This window comes from Suillus clintonianus (genome assembly GCF_016758775.1).
Source record: "Suillus clintonianus strain FC179 chromosome Unknown DEU56scaffold_60, whole genome shotgun sequence".
NCBI classification, from domain to species: Eukaryota; Fungi; Basidiomycota; class Agaricomycetes; order Boletales; family Suillaceae; genus Suillus; species Suillus clintonianus.
The window spans coordinates 88,312-110,314 of NW_024539284.1; the positions used below are offsets into that span (position 1 = coordinate 88,312).

A 22,003-nucleotide genomic window follows, 5' to 3' on the forward strand; every position below is an offset into this window, starting at 1 on the left:
ATTAAACTAGTAGTGTCTCTCCCAAGACGTCAGACCAGCATCATAATGCAACTTCGCACCGGCCACTCTCCACTCAATCAGCATCTACACCGAATCGGGAAGAACGACACGCCGCATTGTCCACATTGCCCAAATGTGAAGGAAACAGTTCCCACACTTCCTGCTAGACTGCCCACAATACGCTAGAGAGCGTCATATACTCTCCAACTCGCTACGACGCAAAGCCAACTCCCTTACATTCCTGCTCACCTCAGACCAAGCGACCGCGCCCCTCATGCGATATGTCAACAGCACGGAAAGATTCAAACCCACATTCGGTGAGATTTCGACTCAATAGCTCGTTCATAACTTAAAACACTGTCAATATGAAAAACAGATACATACGCAAGCACAAACATAACTATCAAAACAAAAACACTCCGAGCCTGAAGGGAAGAACCAGCGCTGGACGCACACCCATGGTAGAGGTAGAGATCCAACTGACCATCATCACTACATCACCTTATTCCCCTTGTACGAAATCGACGTCGGCTTTCGCCCGACAACATGTCGACGGAGTACGCGTACACCTACTCAACAAAGCACATAGTTTACTATATACACCTACGATAGTTAAGCGGGAGTCAGCCCCCCGTGTAAAGGGCTATGTCCGACATAGGGTCTACGACCCCAAAGGACAATAAATATGATTTAAAAAAAAAAAAAAAAAAAAAAAAACCCTGGACGAAGTTAAGTACTTTCGCCAATTCGAAGACGTTAAAGGTCGAGTTGCCAGATACGAATCCTTAAGAGCCGTCAGTGACGCCGTCACCGGTCTTAAAAGCCATCGCCACGAACCATATCCCTCTAGAGACTCCTCCTTTCACAAGAACCCCAACACCGAAAAATCCTTTCGGCCCCCCCACCAAACCCAACGACTCTGAACGTCTCCCTCCCCTCTGTCTGGCCTGTGGACAACTTGGACACACCTTCCCCAGTTGCACCGACGCCTTGTCGTCGACTTCGACGTCACACTCGAAGGTCAATAACAAGCAACTCGTGTCATGAGCCAATGGCGACGTCAAGTACTGCGTCGACTACAATATCTACTGCAACGGCAAGCGCACCTGCACCAAGCGCTCCCACAGAGAAGGCGAAATCCACGCCTGCTCCCTCTGCGGGTCCACTGACCATGGTGCCTGCAGTCGCAAGTGCCTGGCCTCTTAATTCGTCCTCCATTCCCTTTTCTTGCTGGGACACGAACCCTATTCCCATTATTGCAGCACCTCACCATGTATATTTAGACCACCTCAGCATCACTTGTACTCCATACGATAATGATCCAGACTTCGCCAAAATTATTTCACCTTATTCAGCCGACAATCTCGATACCTTTTTGCGCAACGCTAATCTTCTTGATGATTATCCAGAACTCGTGTTCAAATTAAAGCACGGCTTCCCACTTGGTCGACTCGAAGCCATCCATTCCACCTACGCGCCTCCCAATCTTCCCAGCGCGTACGAGCACGAACACGTCATCAAAGAATACATCAACTCCGAACTCGCCTTGGGACGCTTCAGTGGTCCATTCACCCAGCAAGAACTTGAACTCAAAATCGGGCCTTTCTGTTCCTCCCCTCTCCAAATTGCCTCCAAAGACGGCGCTCCAGGTCAACCACCCAAACACCGCGTTTGTCGCAACCTATCCTACAAGGGCACTCTGGGTCGTTCTATCAACGATGAAATTGACGCGAAAGACTACCCGACTCGTTGGGGTACAGCGGAACAAGTTGCTTCTTTTGTACGTTCCCTCTCCTCTCCTCACTTCCCACTCTTGCTCTCCCCCTTCCTCCACTACCGTCTGGTTACATGACCTCGTGACTCAACATCGCTGAGGAGTGCAACCCTTCGGGCAGTCCGGGGCAGCACCTACTCCCCTCAGATCCTCCCAGATCCCTCATTCAAGCGCTCCCGCTTACCTTCTGTCTCAGGTCGCTACCGCCCCTCCGGGCACTCAAGCAGCCTCTCTAGACATCGAAAGTGCCTACCGCACCATTCCCATCCTTCCAGATCACAAGCGCTACTTAGTGGTGCGTTTTCACGATCTCTTCTATATCGACCATAACCTCCCTTTCGGCGCAGCTTCCGCGGCCGGACTCCAGGGAGAAGTCGCCAATGCCACCGTGGACATCTGGAAGCACGCGGATATTGGTCCCGCGTGGAAGTGGGTCGACGACTTCCTCATCGTGCGAGTCCCAGATCCAGACGGTTCCTTCACTGGCATGTCTAACAGCATACTATTCTGCTATCGCTATGACATTCACTCAGCCAAAGACTACATCGGTCCGATCAACGTGCCTTGGCACAAGGACAAAGGCTCCGACTTCGCCGATGTACAGGACTACGTCGGTTACACTTTCAACTTTCCCGCTCGCACGGTCGCCCTCCCTGAGGCCAAACGTCTTAAGTACATTCTGCGTCTCCGTTCCTTCCTGGACGCATACTCTACGCATCAAGTTCTCAAGAAACCGGCTGAGAAGATCAGCGGGACTCTTACTCATTGCGCCTTCGTATTCCCGCATGGTCGCGCTTACCTTTCCACATTATACCGCTGGATCGCAGATTTTCCAGCGGACTACATTCCCCGCTACATGTGGAACTCCGTCAAATCTGACCTCCAATGGTGGCTCTACCTTCTGGAGAACGACTACCATCCCCGTCTCCTTACTCCCAGACCTCCCACGCGCGACTATAACATTTGGGTCGACGCATCCACTGGCACTGGCATCGGTCTCTGCTGGAATGGCCTCTGGGAGGCATGGATCACATGAGACAGATGGCGTATCCCAATCGGGCACGACATCGGCTGGTTGGAGACGATCGCCATCGAATTCGCTGTTTCCGTCACTTCCCACTTTGGCATCTCCAATGCCGATGTACTCATCCACAGTGACAATGAGGGCGCCATCGGTTGCTTTCGCAAGGGTCATTGTTCCAACCTTGCGTCCAACACGTGCATCAAACGCACGGAGGCCATGCTTCAAGTGGCGGATCTGTCCATCTCCCTCATATATGTCAACACCAGTATCAACATCGCCGACCCCATCTCGCGGGGGATTCTTCCTCACCCTTCCCTTCGTCTCCCATTCCGCATTCCCATTCCCGAAGAACTCACACCTTTCATCACCTATGGAACCATCTGCTGATACTGAGCTCGAGCTCGTCTTCGACATTCCACTCATTTCCCATCGCTTAGATTCTGTCGAAATCCGTGAAGCTGCGGTCGTACGTCCCGATGGACGTCTATGGGTACCACGCAGGCCCCGTAAAGACGCCGTCATCACCCCTTCTGCCCACCGTCCACATGTCCTCGCCAGTGAACGAGTTTTCCTCTGGACCACTCCACACGGTTTCAACGCTCAGCACGAGCTTGAACAAATCTTCCCTGAGCCCACCATTCTCAAGATGTACTCCGTACTCACTCAGTCTCTCGATGAAAACACCCGTAGCAATTACGGCGCGGGCCTTCTACGTTTCACCCAATACTGCGACAGACTGCAGATTCCTGAACATCTACGCATGCCAGCCTCTGATACCTTACTCGCTGCCTTCATCGCAGAAGCGGCGGGTTCCATCTCAGACAGTACCGCCAGCAATTGGCTCTCCGGCCTACACTTCTGGCACATAGTCAATGGTGCACCGTGGAACGGTGCAAATTCTCCTCTTCTTCATCACATGAAATGTGGTCTCACTCGCCTTGTTCCACCCAACTCAAAGAGGGCCCAACGTCCTCCAGTCACCTTAGACGCACTCATTCAACTGGGTGAAGGTCTCAATTTGACAGACTCTTTCGACGTAGCAACCTTCACCATCGCGTGCGTCGCATTTTGGTGTTGCTGTCGGTAGGATCCATCACTACTTCCACTCCTCTACACCACTAACCCCTCACCAGTCTTGGTGAACTTCTCATTCCCAGTCCCAATACTTTTGATGTCATCAAGCACGTCTCGCGGTCCATACTTCCCATCATCACGCATGATTCGCACAATGTACGTCGCTCCTCCTTTCACATCCCCTGGACGAAGACTACGGGTACCGAGGGTGCAAGCATCAGTATCACCGCTCGGGACCATCCCACTTGTCCTCTCGTCGCACTACTCCTACATCTCGACATCAACATCAACAATCCTTCTGACACCCCATTATTCTCCTTCGAAACAGCAGATGGCTCCTGGGCTCCCATGTCCAAATCTTGGTTCATGGACCGTGTCAACGCCGTCTGGGTAGCAGCAGGTCATGCGAGCATGCCGGGTCACACCTTCCACATAGGTGGGGCCACGGAGCTGTTGCTAGAGGGCGTTCATCCCGACATGGTGGCCACCCAAGGTCGCTGGAAATCCAGGGCTTTTCTCGACTATTGGCGTCAGATAGAATCCGTTCTTCCCTTGTTCATTGCATCCGCCTCTGCTTCCCCTATTGCACTTACACGCTTACAATCTTCCATGCACGAATACCACCGTCGTCATGCCTCTTAACATGATTCTGTTCTTCATATGCACTTCCTGTCCCGTTCGCACGCGTATCTACACTGTCCTCTCGTATTCGCGATAATCGATGAACTGTTTTTCTGTCATTTCTTTCCCATGTCTCGTGTTGTGTCGGGGTCGGGCGTCTCGAAGAGACACTCGACTCGTATTTGAGCCATGCTCCAGGTATGGTCTGGTCTCGTTTTTCTCTTTTCTCTCCTCCGCGGTCCCCTCCATCCCGCACCTCGAGACTCGAACACAACACGCTCAGGGGGTCTGTCCCCTCTGCGTCCGGTACCTTCAAACTTCAGTTGTTTCGAACCCCAAACCCGGACTCAGAGCGCTCCTCCCAGACCACGCATCCAAGCGCAGTCTGGCAGAGCCAGACCCTCCCCACCACACGAAAGCGAAGCTTTTCGTGGATTTTCACTAACATTCTCACTTAGCATCAACCAGCTCACTTTCACCCCTAACAGTGCTAAGCGCAACGCGCGACTTTTTCATTCATAGATATCGATCTCTTCCAGTAGCATCGCTTCATCTCCTCCTTCCCACTATTGCCTTTTCCCACACACGCGGCCCCTATCTACAAAGCTGGACGATCAACGAGTATGCGAGCTCGCGAGCACACCACGTTGATCTAGGGCTTTGTAAGCCGCACGTGTCTCTCCCGTTGACACTTCCCGCACTACCATAGTAGTGGGCCCGTGCGCAACACTAGATAAGTACCCAACTTCTACGATAGTGCTCTTTGAATCTTTTCGCCTCGTACCACCATCTTCCCGTACTCGTCTCCAACTTTTAGTCATTTTTCGATACTTCCCCCCGTTCAGCATCATATTCACATCTAATAATCATCATGGTTAATTCTGCCCCCCCTGCCGGGAAGACCTCCCTCAGTCGCGACCAAATCATTGCCGAAAACATGGCCATCACCATGCATAATCAAGCGCGTCAAACGCGTCGCGCTCAAGGTGAGGTCAACGTGGACAATGACGAGGCACTCCTTGTCGTTCCTCCTTCCTTCGCTAACCCCCAAATCAATCATACCGCGTCGGCTAACGCCACAGCCGGCCCTTCCTCTTCCACTAATACTTCTCCCACTGCTACTAGCACCCCGTCTGTTACCTTACAAGTACCCGCTGTTCCCTCTACCCCATTGTCCAGACCCAGTACCCCCGCTACTACTACCACCAATATTAATATGTCTAGCATACTTGCCGCCTTCCAAAAGTTATCCCCATCCAAACAAATATCCTTTCACTCCTCTCTTAACGCAGCATTAGCCCCCTCCCTCACGCCAGCCATCACAACTTCCACTCCCACTGCTAGTACATCATCCACTTCACTCATATTTGACGTCACCAAAGAACGATTAATGCAACCTTCTCACTCCATTAGGGACGTTTACGGCATTCATACTTACATTCTAGAACTGGCCAGGAACAATCAGCACATACCCTTTTCGCTACTTACCTCTAAAATCACGAGGCGACTCTTCCTCGAGTCTTCCACACTCAAATTCATCACCTTCTACTCTTCCCATCGAGGATCGGCTCCCACGAAATGTCATCTTCTTGATATTTCGCAATTCCCAGCAGAATCCACCATCAGCATACCGGAATGGCACGAAGCCTGGGCAGGTTATCTACGCTTCCTTCAGGAACACGCCTCCCCCGAGATTCTTACCCGATGGACCAATCATTACGACATCCTATGCGAACATCCTGACTTCACCGACAATTGGACAGCCATACTTACGTTCGATATTGAACAACGTGCATCTTACGCAGCAGACCCTCAGACTCTTGACGAAGTTAAGTACTTTCGTCAATTCGAAGACGTTAAAGGACGCGTTGCCAGATACGAATCCTTAAGAGCCGTCAGTGACGCCGTCACCGGCCTTAAAAGCCATCACCACGAACCATATCCTTCCAGAGACTCTTCCTTTCGCAAGAATCCCAGCACCGAAAAATCCTTTCGCCCCCCCACCAAACCCAACGACTCTGAACGCCTCCCTCCCCTCTGTTTGGCTTGCGGACAACTCGGTCACACCTTCCCCAGCTGCACCGACGCCTCGTCGTCGACTTCGACGTCACACTCGAAGGTCAATAACAAGCAACTCGTGTCATGAGCCAATGGCGACGTCAAGTACTGCGTCGACTACAATATCTACTGCAACGGCAAGCGCACCTGCACCAAGCGCTCCCACAGAGAAGGCGAAATCCACGCCTGCTCCCTCTGCGGGTCCACTGACCATGGTGCCTGCAGTCGCAAGTGCCTGGCCTCTTAATTCGTCCTCCATTCCCTTTTCTTGCTGGGACACGAACCCTATTCCCATTATTGCAGCACCTCACCATGTATATTTAGACCACCTCAGCATCACTTGTACTCCATACGATAATGATCCAGACTTCGCCAAAATTATTTCACCTTATTCAGCCGACAATCTCGATACCTTTTTGCGCAACGCTAATCTTCTTGATGATTATCCAGAACTCGTGTTCAAATTAAAGCACGGCTTCCCACTTGGTCGACTCGAAGCCATCCATTCCACCTACGCGCCTCCCAATCTTCCCAGCGCGTACGAGCACGAACACGTCATCAAAGAATACATCAACTCCGAACTCGCCTTGGGACGCTTCAGTGGTCCATTCACCCAGCAAGAACTTGAACTCAAAATCGGGCCTTTCTGTTCCTCCCCTCTCCAAATTGCCTCCAAAGACGGCGCTCCAGGTCAACCACCCAAACACCGCGTTTGTCGCAACCTATCCTACAAGGGCACTCTGGGTCGTTCTATCAACGATGAAATTGACGCGAAAGACTACCTGACTCGTTGGGGTACAGCGGAACAAGTCGCCGCCTTCGTATGTCCCTCTCCCACTTCTCACTCCCACTCGCGCCTTCCCCCTTCTCCACTACTGTCTGATCACATGACCTCGCGGCCTAACTGCTGCTGAGGAGTGTGATCTCTCGGGCAGCCCCGGGCAGCATCCATCTCCTCAGAGATTCCTCCAAGCGCTCTCGCTTACTCTCCTGTCATAGGTTGCTACCGCCCTTCCGGGCACTCAAGCTGCCTCTCTAGACATCGAAAGTGCCTATCGCACTATTCCCATACTCCCAGATCACAAGCGCTACTTAGTGGTGCGTTTTCACGATCTATTCTACATCGACCATAACCTCCCTTTTGGTGCAGCTTCCGTGGCCGGACTCCAGGGAGAAGTTGCCAATGCCACCGTGGACATCTGGAAGCACACAGATATTGGTCCCGCGTGGAAGTGGGTCGATGACTTCCTCATCGTGCGAGTCCCAGATCCAAACGGCTCCTTCACTGGCATGTCTAACGGCATCCTATTCCATTATCGCTATGACATCCACTCAGCCAAAGACTACATCGGTCCGATCAACGCGCCTTGGCACAAGGACAAAGGCTCCGACTTCGCCGATGTACAGGACTATGTTGGCTACACCTTCAACTTTCCCGCTCGCACGGTCGCTCTCCCTGAGACCAAACACCTCAAGTACATCCATCATCTGCGTTCCTTCCTGGATGCATACTCCACACGCCAAGTTCTCAAGAAGCCCACTGAGAAGATCAGCGGGACACTCACCCATTGCGCCTTCGTATTCCCGCATGGTCGTGCTTACCTCTCCGCATTATATCGTTGGATCGCTGACTTTCCAGCGGACTACATTCCTCGCTACATGTGGAACTCAGTCAAATCCAATCTCCATTGGTGGCTCTACCTCCTGGAGAATGACCATCATCCCCGTCTTCTCACTCCCAGACCTCCCACGCGCGACTACAACATCTGGGTCGACGCGTCCACAGGCACTGGCATCGGTCTCTGCTGGAATGGCCTCTGGGAGGCGTGGATCACACGAGACGGATGGTGTACTCCAATCGGACACAACATCGGCTGGCTGGAGACAATCACTATTGAGTTTGCCGTCGCCGTCACTTCCCACTTTGGCATCTCCAATGCCGATGTACTCATCCGCAGTGACAATGAGGGCACCATCGGTTCCTTTCGCAAAGGCCGTTGCTCCAACCTCGCGTCCAACACATGCATTAAACGCACGGAGGCCATGCTTCGAGCGGCGGATCTATCCATCTCCCTTATATATGTCAACACCAGTATCAACATCGCCGACCCCATCTCACGGGGGATCCTTCCTCACCCTTCTCTTCGTCTCCCATTTCGCATCCCTATTCCCGAAGACCTCACACCTTTCATCACCTATGGAACTTCCCCCTGATACTGAGATCGAGCTCGTCTTCGACATCCCACTCATCTCCCAATGCTTAGATTCTGTCGAAATCCGCGAGGCTGCAGTAGTACGTCCTGATGGACAACTACGGGTACCACGCAGACCTCGTAAAGACGCCGTCATCACTCCCTCCGCTCACCGTCCACACGTCCTCGCCAGTGAGCAATTGTTCCTCTGGACCACTCCACACGGCTTCAATGCTCAGCATGAGCTTGAACAAATCTTCCCTGAACCCACCATTCTCAAAATGTATTCCGTGCTCACTCAGTCCCTCGACGAAAACACCCGCAGCAATTACGGCGCGGGTCTTCTACGTTTCACCCAATACTGTGATAGACTACAGATTCCTGAGCACCTACGCATGCCAGCCTCTGATACCTTACTAGCTGCCTTCATCACAGAAGCAGCGGGGTCGATTTCTGATAGTACTGCTAGCAATTGGCTTTCCGGCTTACACTTCTGGCACATAGTCAATGGCGCGCCTTGGAACGGCGCAAATTCTCCCCTTCTCCACCACATGAAGCATGGACTTACCCGTCTTGTTCCGCCTAATTCAAAGAGGGCCCAACGTCCTCCAGTCACCTTAGACGCACTCATTCAACTGGGTGAAGGTCTCAATGTGACAGACTCTTTCGACGTAGCAGTCTTCGCCATCGCATGTGTCGCGTTCTGGTGCTGTTGTCGGTAGGATCTTCCAACCCATACTCCACTCCCAACTAACCCACCACCAGTCTTGGTGAACTACTCATCCCCAGTCCCAATACTTTTGATGCCATCAAGCATGTTTCGCGGTCTGTGCTTCCCATCATCACACAAGATTCGCACAATGTACGTCGCTCCTCCTTTCACATTCCCTGGACGAAAACTACGGGTACCGAGGGCGCGAGCATTAGTATCACCGCTCGGGACCACCCCACTTGTCCACTTGTTGCACTACTCTTACATCTCGACGTCAACGTCAACATACCTTCTGACTCCCCCTTATTCTCCTTTGAAACAGCAGATGGTTCATGGGCGCCCATGTCCAAATCTTGGTTCATGGACCGTGTCAACGCTGTCTGGGTAGAAGCAGGCCACGCAAGCATGCCGGGTCACGCCTTCCGCATAGGTGGGGCCACGGAGTTGCTGTTGGAGGGCGTTCACCCTGACATGGTGGCCACTCAGGGTCGCTGGAAATCCAGGGCCTTTCTCGATTACTGGCGCCAGATAGAATCTGTTCTTCCCTTGTTCATTGCATCCGCTTCTGCTTCCCCTATCGCACTTACTCGCTTACAATCTTCCATGCAAGAATATCATCATCGTCATGCCTCTTAATACAGTCTTCTTCTCCACACGCACTTCCTGTTCCTGTTCGCACACGTAATTATATTGTCCTCTCGCATTTCGCAACAATTGATGAACCTTCTTTCTGTCACTCCTTTCTCATGTCTCGTGTTGTGTCGGGGTCGGGCGTCTCGAAGAGACACTCGACTCGTATTCGAGCCACGCTCCAGGTATGGTCTGGTCTCGTTTTTCTCTTTTTCTCTCCTCCGCGGTTTCCTCCATCCCACACTTCGAGACTCGAACACAACACGCTCAGGGGGTCTGTCCCCTCTGCGTCCGGTACCTTCAAAACTTCAGCTTTTTCGAACCCCAAACCCGGACTCAGAGCGCTCCTCCCAGACCATGCGCCCAAGCGCAGTCTGGCAGAGCCAGACCCTCCCCACCACACGAAAGCGAAGCTTTTCGTGGATTCTCACTAACATTCTCACCTCGCATCAACTAGCTCACTCTCACCCCCTAACAGTGCAGAGCACAACGCGCGACCTCTCATTCACAGATATCTAACTCTCCCCGTAAACTACTTCATCCCCTTCTCCTCTCAATCTCCACTTCCACACACGCGGCCCCTATCTACAAAGCCCAGACAGCCGGGCGTCAAGCTAGCGCCAGGCGTACCATAGTAATCAACGAGAACTCAGTTTGCTGACCATTATGTAATAGAACTACGATCAAATGAGGCTTCATGCAATGACATGCATGCATGTCAAGTACCATATAGTTAATGTCTCAACTCCCACATTTTCTTCGGCAGCGAGGCCCAATATTGTGGGCTATAGCAGCCCCAGGTCCGTTTATGACGCCCAGCCCTATAGCCTGCAAGCGATATATACCCCCCCCTCCCCATGGCTTATACTCGAGCAAGATATTTTTTGCAATGTCAGGATGATAATCTCCTTCGATGTCGCAACTCCAGCCTTGGTGACCATTCTTCGGTCGGAGGCTAGTCGTCCAGAAATGCCACCACGACTTCGGTTTAACGCAGATTTCTGAACACGGGGGTGTCTGGAGAGAGAATCTAAAAGGTTAGGGGAGGTCTTCATAGTTCTGCACATCTAGCAGGATTTTCACGGAGCAAGGAAAATCACAATCTCTGATGAAGAACATCCTGGGCGTTCAAAATTCAGTAAGGCGTACAAGAGGAATCGCACAGAACGCTGACCACATAAGTCCGTCCAGACCTGCGTACGAACGCGCAAGCTGCAATATTGCATGTTCATGTACATGCTTCGAGAAATTAAAAGTGAGTTGTTCACTCAAGGGGAACCCCTCCAATTTGGAGACACCGACTACACGGGTGGGAAACTTTACAAATCCTGCTGGCACCATCAAAGATTGACGGACTGAAAAGATTTACTGTCACATGCTGAGGCTTATACCTGCCAGGTCAAAACCAAAATTTAAGAGGACGGCAGCACATGTTGCGGGACTTTTGTCGTGACTATAATAGTACTTAGACTTAATGTTGCAGGTCATTCTGCATTTTGAAAGATCATCCCCTCAGCCAATAGGTTTCAGAACTGGTGGGTTGCTCTGTGTCGGACAATGTAAGTTAAGGACACAGCGCTGACTCGGATGCGGGGCAGACACATACAGACGAAGAGTCCGCAACATAGCTAGTACCCTGTGCAGTGTGTACAGCTTGAGTAGGATCGGTCATGACAAGTTTACGATATGGTGAACTATGGCGCTGGATTCGTTCAACTATTCCCCACACAAAATATGCACATATACACAAAGGATTCACACATACAGAGTCGCGTACCGTTGCCGAGATGTATCAGGATGCTTTGGGATTAGCGTGACTTCCCGTTTTGGTAGCACCGCACGACGACAAAATGCTTGAGCTCGCTGTTGAGGACAGCGAGCTCAAAGAGTTGCCCAATCCTTCACCCTTTTCACTAGTTCTTTTGAGGGAAAAAAATAATAAGCTGTAGCTAGTTCACTATGCTATTTTGACCATAAATCTTCCATACTTACAATATTCACCCATTCCTGTCATGTATTTATACTGGGCGCTCTGAGGGGCTTATTATGGGCTCAATTAATGATGTATTTATTGTATAAATATATTAGAACTTCTACAAAGCCAGAAGTATTCAATTAGAGTCCAGAAAATACCAGAAAAGCGGTCAGGGTGGGGAGGAGGAGAAGGTGGGGAAGGAGGGTTGTGTTGTCCAAGAGTAAGCATGGTTAAGCTACAAATAATTTTTTTTCCTGAAAAGAACTAGTGAAAAGGGTGAAGGATTGGGCAATTCTTTGAGCTCGCTGTTGAGGACAGCGAGCTCAAGCATTTTGTCGTCGTGCGGTGCTACCAAAACGGGAAGTCACGCTAATCCCAAAGCATCCTGATACATCTCGGCAACGGTACGCGACTCTGTATGTGTGAATCCTTTGTGTATATGTGCATATTTTGTGTGGGGAATAGTTGAACGAATCCAGCGCCATAGACGACAACCAACCATCTCGACAATAAAGCTTGTCGACATTTGGACAATCATTAATCATTCTTTGTACATGTAAGGGAATTCGGCCAAATCCTGTGGCACACATGTTGGTTCGCAGAGGTTCGCAGCTGCCTGCTGGCTTGCTTCGAAGTTTTCTCCCTTATATTCTTTTAAGATCAGGCCCATGATTTCCTGTTAAACACGATGTCTTCTGCAAGTGGTCTGCGACAACCCAAGGAAACGAACAAAGGTAGAAATGGATTCCGCGAGAGACACATCCCTCTCGATCCCGCCAACCCGGACGACTTGGCCATTAGCAGACACCACTTTGCCCAGTACGTCCTTGCCTCCAAGGGGTCTTATAACGGACCTTCGTAAGTTTTGTTCTTACCTACACTATGACAATTCAAGGTGCTAATCTTTTGCAGGTTGAAAGAACTTAAAGCCGGTCCTAAAGCACCGCCGGTAGAGACGAAAGAAACTGTCGACGAGAAGATACAGGAGCTGAAGAGACAGCATGAAGAAGACGTTCAGCTTCTCACTATGTTCCAGGCTGCAGAGTACCGCCAGGAAGTCCTTGACAGGTATAATTGTATCGACGATTCAATAACGGGAGTGGATCCGGAAGACCAGATCCAGGTCGATTATCTTGCGGCTCTCAATGTAAGCTTTCCTTTGTTTGCAATCCGACAAATCTGACGATGTTCTAAAGGAACTATACAACGACGCAAGACCCATGAAGCGCTTCCAGCACGATATGGACGACGCCCTATCTCAGATCCGCTATAACTACCTCAAATCCCTCCTCCCGCTCCTCACTCAACGCCGTCGGTTGGGCATGCGAGATTCCCACGCTCGAAAGCAGCGTGAAGCGCAGTTTCCGCAGAGTATCGAAGAGTACCACAATAGCCCGGATCGCGACTCTCAGCTGCGTGTCGCACGGTTCCTCATGTCTTCGACTTCTGAGCAGGAAAAGATGAGGGAGACTTATCAATGGGCGTGGAGAGCAGTGCAGTCACTGATGTCGGTGTTCAAGACGAATGTAAGCTTTACTTTCAATGTGCAAGAAGGTTAATGTTGATATTAATTTGCAGGAAGGGTTCAAAAATGAAATATTGGAGACAGTCAAAGATGCGCAAGCTTCGGATCCTCGGCGTCGGCCAACAGCGACTCCTGGATGGCAGTAGGTTGGAATGTCGTCGTATCACGATCGAGAGGGGTTTGCCCCATGACTTTGTGTGTCTGATTCACTCAATGAAAAACAGTCTTCTCGCTCAGATTGGCGTAGTGCGAGGCGCGGGCGATACACACACATGAAGATGAATGGGCCAAAGATGGGCGATGGTTTGTATATCCTGGTGGCGACAAAGGGCTTTTGCATGTGCTCCACGGTGGTCCAGTGGACGTTACGATATACTGATTCTCATTGACAAAGGGCCCACCCGCAGATGTCCTGTGTTTGAAATTTCTTGTCGCATCGCGGAGCAGGATGAACATATCGTTCGGGTATATGTTTATCATCGATGAGGCTAAAATATCGTTGGTATGGAAGAGCACGTGGATCATGATGTCAGAGATATGGTAATGAACATTGATCAAGGGTTTTGCTTGCAGCCCACGCCCGGTATAGCGTCTCTGTGAACAGTTTCGTACACACGCTCATCGCATCGAAACACTGGTCTATCTTGCGAGCCTACATGCGCAGGTCAGATTGTGAGTCTAACAAAATGTTGAGGACGCACCATTGCAAGTTTCTGGCTTTCGGATAGAATAGTGAGGCAAGACGGCAGATCCTTCAAACACCACTGTCTTTCGAGCCAGAACAGGAGATGATGATTACAGAAAGACTTGAATATATGGGCAAGGCTCTCGTCCCACGGATTTGCAGCTCGCGAGAGCGAGCATCAGTGGTGAAAAAATGACAGCGAGTAGCAAAAACATTCAACAAACAGCGATTTTGCGATTATGAATAGTAGCGAAAATGAAATCACACCATGAGAATGATATGCATAGGTGAAGCTCAACGATTCAGACAAGAAAACGAAGAAAAAGATACGGCGAGGTAACTAAGAAATGATAACCTGAAAAGCATTACAGCCAAAATGCGCTGTCGTGACTAGGACAGAGTAGATACGAGATACAAAGGGGGTGTAGGTAGCGAGCATAGCAAAGTACATGATGATTTACATAAAGAAGTGGTCCGTAGAGGCCTTACGCATATCAATCTCAATCTCATCCAAGTGCGATCCAACCACACATCGGCATCTTCTGAATGATCTCCGTGGGCATCCTCAACACGCTCTCCTTATGCAGCTCATTGCTCTGGCAGTTCTCCGAACAAAGCAAGAACCTGCCAAGCCCTCCCTCCCGTCCTGTGAAGATACACACTGTCGGCGCTTTCTCAGCATGGAAATAGTACATCGTCGACGAGTATGTGTCGATGAGCGTGTACATCTTTCCCGCATATGATCCACTCTCCTCTGCCTGTATCGCATCCTCGTATTGCTTGTTTGAACCCCCACGTAACTCCTCTTGTTCCGGAACGGAGAACCAAGAACCGCTCGGTGTGAAAATCATCCTTAAGTATTGTATGGCGCCCCCATACAAATAACTTTCTACAATATCTCTGTGGATCACTCCTTTGACCCCGATGAGCCATGGCGGCGCGTTGACAACAGGCCCAGATTGACTGTAGAGAAACGATTTAGGGGAAAGGAGGAGGAGCACGACTCCGACGGCGATGAATGCGATGCCTGTCCTTTTGTAGGTGTTCAGTATAATCATAATTACCACCCCGGCGATAACGATCAGCCATGCGAGATACGGCATGGAACCGGCAATTCGCCTCCTCAGCGAATACCTGAACGTACATGCAACCTTTGGGAAATCCCTCCATCTGATAGCTGCCGCCCGACAGCCATCCGCAACGAGAGCTCCGCTCTTCGTCACACCAGAGACTTGGATCTCCGGGATCATATCCCAAAGATTCGCGCCGTACATATCATTCTCAGCGTACCAGCACGCCATCTCGGTAATGTTTGAGGGAAGCATGGATAGCATGCGCTCAATGATCCGGTCGTTATCGTTGGCCATTGACAACCTTGCGAGAGCTTTCAGACTGTCCTCCATATGGTTTGGAAGAATGCGGTGCTCAAAAAAGCCCATGAGAGCATAGACATGCTCCGCTGGGTACACCCCACTGGAGATAGGCTCCCCGCCTATCATATCCGACTGTGGCGGGAGTGGAGGACCTATTGGATGATTTGATGTACCGCGCCTCCATATAGCTTGTTGAAGGAGTGTCAAGCGCTCCAGCCGCTCAAGCGGATCCTTTCCGCCGTATGCGTTGACGATTGCTCGTTCATCTTCGGAGTGCGCATAGGCCAGGTTAGCCAGCTGAAACAACGACAACGAGTTAACCTCTTCCCGATCCCGGAACTTGTAGCAAAGACGAGAGCTCAGGAGGGTTTCGGGGAAAGTCCATACCCGCTGGCCATATCTCTCCCAACACTCGTTCTCTCTAGACTCGTTCTCTCCAGACGCAGCTCTCCCGAGCATGATCAAAGTCACCTCCGCTCTACGGTAGACGTCTGCCATGCAGTACACATCCATATTCTTCTCTGACTGAGTCGCCCCCAGACACTCCAGGTCGAGCCAATAGGCATCGAATCCCTGTCCGAGTACTGCTGCACGAACTTCGTCTGTGAAGTCTGCCCTCTCTTGATTCTCACTCGGTGTTCCCCGAGTGAAGGCATCGGCCTGGCAGTAAGAAATGGCGATGAATTTGGTGTGGATGATGATATCACGATTTGCGCATAGAACCCACTCGTTCTGGTCGCGGATCACGAGATGCCGAGGATGAAGAGTGTGTGTCCGAATTTCGTTCTCTTCCTCCTCTCTAAAGCGCGAAGAATACTCCCTGGAGGAACGAGCTGCCCATAGCTGGCCGCGAAACCTGCGGCTATACGGTTTGTAGTATCCAGCGCTATGCGACTCCGTAACCTCGCCGGAGTCCCAATCATCATCATCATCTGCATATAAGAAAATTTGCGCGAAAGACAAGACGCTTGACCAAAATAGCAGCCAATGAAACAGCAAGAATTTGATGAACCACTCGAGAATAATCCATCTTCTTATGGGGGAATTGGATAAAAGCCATCTGGCGAGTTTGCTCGTGCCGTTGGCGTGATGCTTGATGGGAATTTCTTTGACTTTGACTTCGGATGTTTGAGAGGGTTTGACGGCTTGCAGTACGAGTTTTCGACAGATCCCAGTGGTAGGGTTGACATATCTCTGCCCTGCACCATGCTTTTTCTCCCTGCCCAGGTTGTCATAGCAAGCGAAAGGTTGGGAGTCGTGATTGCGCGTGCGTGACAGTCCTAGCAGAGGCATTCTAGCTGTTCCTGTGAAATTTTTGGTGTGATGATGAGCACAAAGCCTACAGGATTTTCGAGCGATGAACAAGACTCACGGTGACAAGAGAGACACAAGCAGGGTGTTACTTTCTACAGCGATGCCCCTGAATTACCTTTATATCACACTTATGCATGCGGCATCAAGGATATTCGGCACCCATATTCGGCACCCACAATTAGCGTCCCATCTTGGGTGTCGAATATCAGGAAGCGTTGGGACACAGGTGTCCCTAGACTAACATGTATTGTCCTACATAGAGCTTTCAGATGGAATCAAAAAAAAGAAGAAGAAGAAGAACTCAGCCACTCCGGATCCGGGTTGTCGTAGAAGTATCCTACAGGAAAGACCGCGGGGCGCTCGACGAACAATTGATAACACGAAGCTAGCACCGTTCAGGGCTTGGAAGTGGAACAACTGTAACATACCATTAGAGTATATGAGCCGATATGATTGTGCTCATCCATAATGACTAGAACGGTGCTTACTTGAAGGTGGGGTAGAGAGTGGCGGGCCTTACGATAGATTAAGCGGGAGTAAGCCCCCCGCGTATTGGGCTATGTCCGACATAGGGCAATGACCGCAAAGGACAATAAATCTGGGAGAGAAAAAAAGAGAGTGACAGTCATTTCCGATACGAGAACCAAAAAATTCAGCTGCATCCAATGGACATTCAAATTTTTTGTGCCAGTGCAGTGAGCTAAATGTAACTCAGCTTGATGGATGAGAGAAACAACGTACACCAGGCCATCCAATGGGGCCGTTCGGCCGACTTTCACCACATCGTGCAAGTGTGGCGGAAGTATTTGTCGGTGCTTGTAGCTGAGTCAACGGGCTTGCAGTAGAGATTCCCAATTATCAACGTTCGATAACGTTTAACTGCCCACTCCAGTAGGAAATGATGCAACCCACAGGACCGCGGCAATTTGTTGTTCAGCGGGGTCTACAAATATCGCTTTACAAGTTTCGGTGGCGGCGATGTCTTCTAGAATCGCGTTCTATGAGCAAGGTGCCGGTTCGGAGCCTGCCGGGGATTCAGCACACTGCGCGAGACCCTGATTATTCAAATCAAAACAGCCAAAATCCAAAGGATCTGGATAATAGTAAGAAGACCTTCGAAAATGTGGCTAACAACGGAGGGGCCATAATACCTCGGGGTTCTGGCCGGTGGTCGACTGCGCAAAGAAATTGGGCTGTCTTTGATCACGTTTTGCGCCCAGTCTGCATTGCGGTTGGGCAGGAGCTATGTGGGATCGACGTTGAGCTGGAGTGAGAAGCAAAGGACATGATGGTGAGTTTCCAAAGGACAACAGGACTACAGACGCACATATATAGCCCCTAGGATAAGGTGCCCGTCTGGATAAGTTGCAGCGTAAGTGCCCGCTTCTCCACACATAGGCGCACGGGGGTCTTCATTGTTGCTCTTTGTTAAAAATTCAACGTTGAAAATGGACAAGTCGAGCAAGATAATACGGATGAACATAAGGTGATTGGACTCCTTCAACGTTCCAATTTTTATGCACCTGTCCTAGCACAGGTGGTCAGTGGGTCTACTGATTGACGCTTCGTCGATGGTCATGACTTACACATTCCTTCAGCGCTCCAAGTTCTATGCAACTGTCCTCGAACAGGAGGTCACGCCAATTGATTTACGCCCCATGATGATGATGACCAGACGCCTTACTGGGATTGATATGAGCCCCCTGTTGGAATAAGTGGCAAGTTTCAACCCATTATTCGATTAGACATTGGTATCAACGCGTGACGCCCACCTACAAAGTGTGAGGGAATTTCACCTCTTTACATAAACATACACTGCATCGAAAATCGCGGCACTCTGCGAGATATAAATTATGTACTACACCTATAACAGATCATTTTTAGTTCGAGCAAGCTGTAAATGTAAAGGTAGTATACCTAGATGCAGAGTGTGGAGTAAATCATGTGCATCCAAGTCTTCTCGCTGTCGGATCTGAGTCTTGCCGCAGTTTGAGTTTATCTCCGGCTTTAGCCGTGGCCGGAGCCGTAGTTAGCCAAGCCATGTATCTAGTTATATATTACGTAATAAACGGCCCGGTCTAGTCAGTAAGCCGTGTTTCCAGGCTTCAAGCCAGCTCAAACTAAGTTTAAATTTGGAATAAATATATAATTTAAAATTTAAATAGATACAAATGGTAGAGAGCGGCTGGGGATTTTACGAGTACAACTAATGATAATTCTTCTTTTCAAGATACTGAGCGTCCACCATATGTTCAAGTAACACTGAAGGGTGATGAGTCGGTACGACTAAGGAGACCATGGATAGTGATCCATGGGACTCAGACCAGACAGATGGGAAGAAGGTCATGGAATGGGTGAGAACTAGCTACTGACATGCACGAAGTATATCTACTGAGTGCCTCGAGGCCCAGGCAAGACCCCTGGCACCCCTGGCAGACCCCTGGCCTCAGACCTGGCCAACCCCTACCGACACAGCGATACCCTTGTAGAGCATCTGCAAGATTGAGACTATCTCCAGATGAGCGACGCATATAGTAACAAATATGATAGTCACTTACAAATCAGCTATGGTGTCATTGGTAGATTGTACACCACCAGAAAGAAAGAAACACATCGGAGCAGCAGTTTCTTCGATGGCTAAGCCGAGGCCTGCTTCGCCCAGGATGCAATCACAGCCCTCAGAGCCCAATCATTCTCAGTGTCGTTCACCAAGCCGGTCTCCCAAGCGACCCTTTCCTCAAACACCCCCTTCGTCTGGCAATGCCCCCGTATCTACCTCTCGCACGAGGCCGCAGTCTATGCTTGCCTTTCCAGTGGCAAAGTCTACTTCGGATGGAAAATGGACGCACCGTCAACTCCTACGGGTCTATCTGTTCCAGAAGACAACCCTTGCGAGCACGGCTCTCAGCGGACCTCAATATCAGATATGGTCCAGCACTTCGAAGCTATTGGGGGCAAGGTCAGAGGCCTAGGTCCAGGTTCGCATGTGACAGTTCCCAACTTACCAGGTTTGAAGATGCCAACCTCATCTACTGGAACTGGTCGTGCTGTGGATGTCACGGGCACAAGCCCAAGTTCCCCATTAGTGTCGAGATTCACAGCCTCCAGAGTCCAGAGTCACTGCATCAGCTTTTGAAGAGCCGGGTCCTGGAGTTGACTCGGGGAAGCCACGACCATCTGTGATTGATTTAGCCAGGGCGGCCCTTGTCAATCAGGACCAGAGCAAGGCAGACACATGCCTGGATCATCAGTAGGATGAGCCGTTCCCCTAGACGGTCTTCCAGTATCGCTATCTTTTTCCCCTCCAAAGCCTGCCACATGTCTAGAAGAGCCACGCTCGCCATCACCTTTTCAATGAGTGGGAAAGCTCATCAACCAATGGCAGCGTAAAACGGAGGTTGATTCACGGGCGCAAAAGAAAATATGTGATGCGACTTTGAGCTTGGTCCGGGGTCATGACCAGCAGTGAAGCAAAGGTGGAGAGGGCATGTCGGAGCTATGAGGGGGTTGTTACCGTCATCGGCCTCGAGGGTTAGAAGGATGGTGGGGAATCAGACACTTCAGTCGTTGGGACGTAGAAGTTAGAACCTCTCAAATCTCAATAGGACAAAAATTTAGGGACATTGGCGTGGAGGGCAGATATGAACTTACAAAGGCTATGCTGGTGCCCATTTGGCCTGTGCCGAGGATGCCTAGTCGTTTGATTTTGTGCAGTGTGGGCAATAAACGTTGTGGTTGAGTTGAGAGTAGGACCCAAAATAACATGTAAGACTTAATTAGAAATACAAGTATTAATAAATTCTTAGGGTGAACCCCAAAAAGAAACATTGTGCGCTGTGCGCAATCGACCAATATCGATCAATCAATAGATGTGATTCTACAGTGACAACACCAAGTACTACGTAGCACTACGTCCCAACTACGTCTGAAATAATCTCGCATATCAAAACACACGATCACAATTCACAATGGGCCCCCAAGCCGATGTGAGTGCCAGCTGACTTCTCCGTTATTCGGAAAGCTAAGTTGAGATCAGCAATATTGCAGTCTCACTTGTGCCCGCAAGATGCTGGAAAGACAGGCGGAGATGGAGAAGATGATGGTAGAACGGGCAGCAAGGGCAGCAAGGGAAGAAAGGGCTTCACGGAACGGCGGATTAGCAGAGGTGGCCCAGGTGGGGGCGGCAGCAAACGTCTGAGGACGACTAGTGGCGAAGTGGTGTGCAGTTTTGAGGAGATTGGGTTGGGGGCGGGAGGATTAGGTGGGGGTGGCAGCAAATGTCTGAGGATGACTAGTAGCGTGCAGTTTGGAGGAGATTGGGTTGGGGGCAGGAGGATTAAGTGAAAAGGTTGGGTTGGAAGCGAAAGTCGTCGGGGATCGTCGAGAATCAATATCACATTGTATGCTGTACGTTGAGGAGGGGTCTGAGCCATCACAACCTCTTGCTATTATATAGAATTTTTAAAAAAAACTCACCCTGTTTGTACCTAGACATTTGTACCTAGAATTAATTAGATCAGCGGCGACTTTCTTCAGGGAAGCCTCCAGGACATACCTACAATCGACGCTGTACGTTCATACCTAAAGTTAATGAGTTCAGCGGCGACTTTCTTCAGGGAAGCCTCCAGGACATACCTAAAGTTGTGACGCTGACGTTCATACCTAAAGTTAACGGGTTCAGCGGTGACTTTCTTCAGGGAAACCTCCAGGACATACCTACAATGGACAATGGACATTCATACCTATAGATCAGCGGTGATTTGATGCACCGAAGGCGTTCGTGGTGCGGGATTCATAGATGGTGAGAGACGGAGTGCATGCAGGTTCTCTGACATCAGAAAACATCGCTTTGCGTGCAGCAAAATGCCGTCGATGGTGGGGAGCGCTAGGGAAATTGTGACAGAGAGCGGAGTAAAAAGAGTGAACCTGTGGGAGATGGCGCTCTCGCACACTGATCAGCATGACTCCAGCTGAACATACCTTGAGGATGCAATTATCTGACCAGGAGACTGTCAGATGCGTTTGAGCCAACAAATGAAATTAGAT

At 50.3% G+C, this 22,003-nt stretch overlaps 2 protein-coding genes across 2 annotated transcripts; one reads left to right on the forward strand and one right to left on the reverse strand.

Moving 5' to 3' along the window:
• Nucleotides 1-12,643: 12,643 nt before the first annotated feature.
• On the forward strand, nt 12,644-13,936 carry DEU56DRAFT_485164 (uncharacterized protein). The gene is made up of 5 exons (XM_041346451.1): nt 12,644-12,918; nt 12,973-13,207; nt 13,257-13,586; nt 13,639-13,780; nt 13,833-13,936. Exons 1-4 carry the CDS (start codon nt 12,749-12,751, stop codon nt 13,729-13,731), a joined length of 828 nt encoding a protein of 275 aa, XP_041206193.1. The 5' UTR covers nt 12,644-12,748; the 3' UTR covers nt 13,732-13,780; nt 13,833-13,936.
• Nucleotides 13,937-14,776: 840 nt separating this feature from the next.
• Nucleotides 14,777-16,936, reverse strand: DEU56DRAFT_740822 (uncharacterized protein; the record flags this gene model as incomplete). Its single annotated transcript, XM_041348842.1, has 2 exons — nt 14,777-16,537; nt 16,610-16,936. 2 exons carry the CDS (start codon nt 16,934-16,936, stop codon nt 14,777-14,779), a joined length of 2,088 nt encoding a protein of 695 aa, XP_041206194.1.
• Between the last annotated feature and the right edge of the window lie 5,067 nt (nt 16,937-22,003).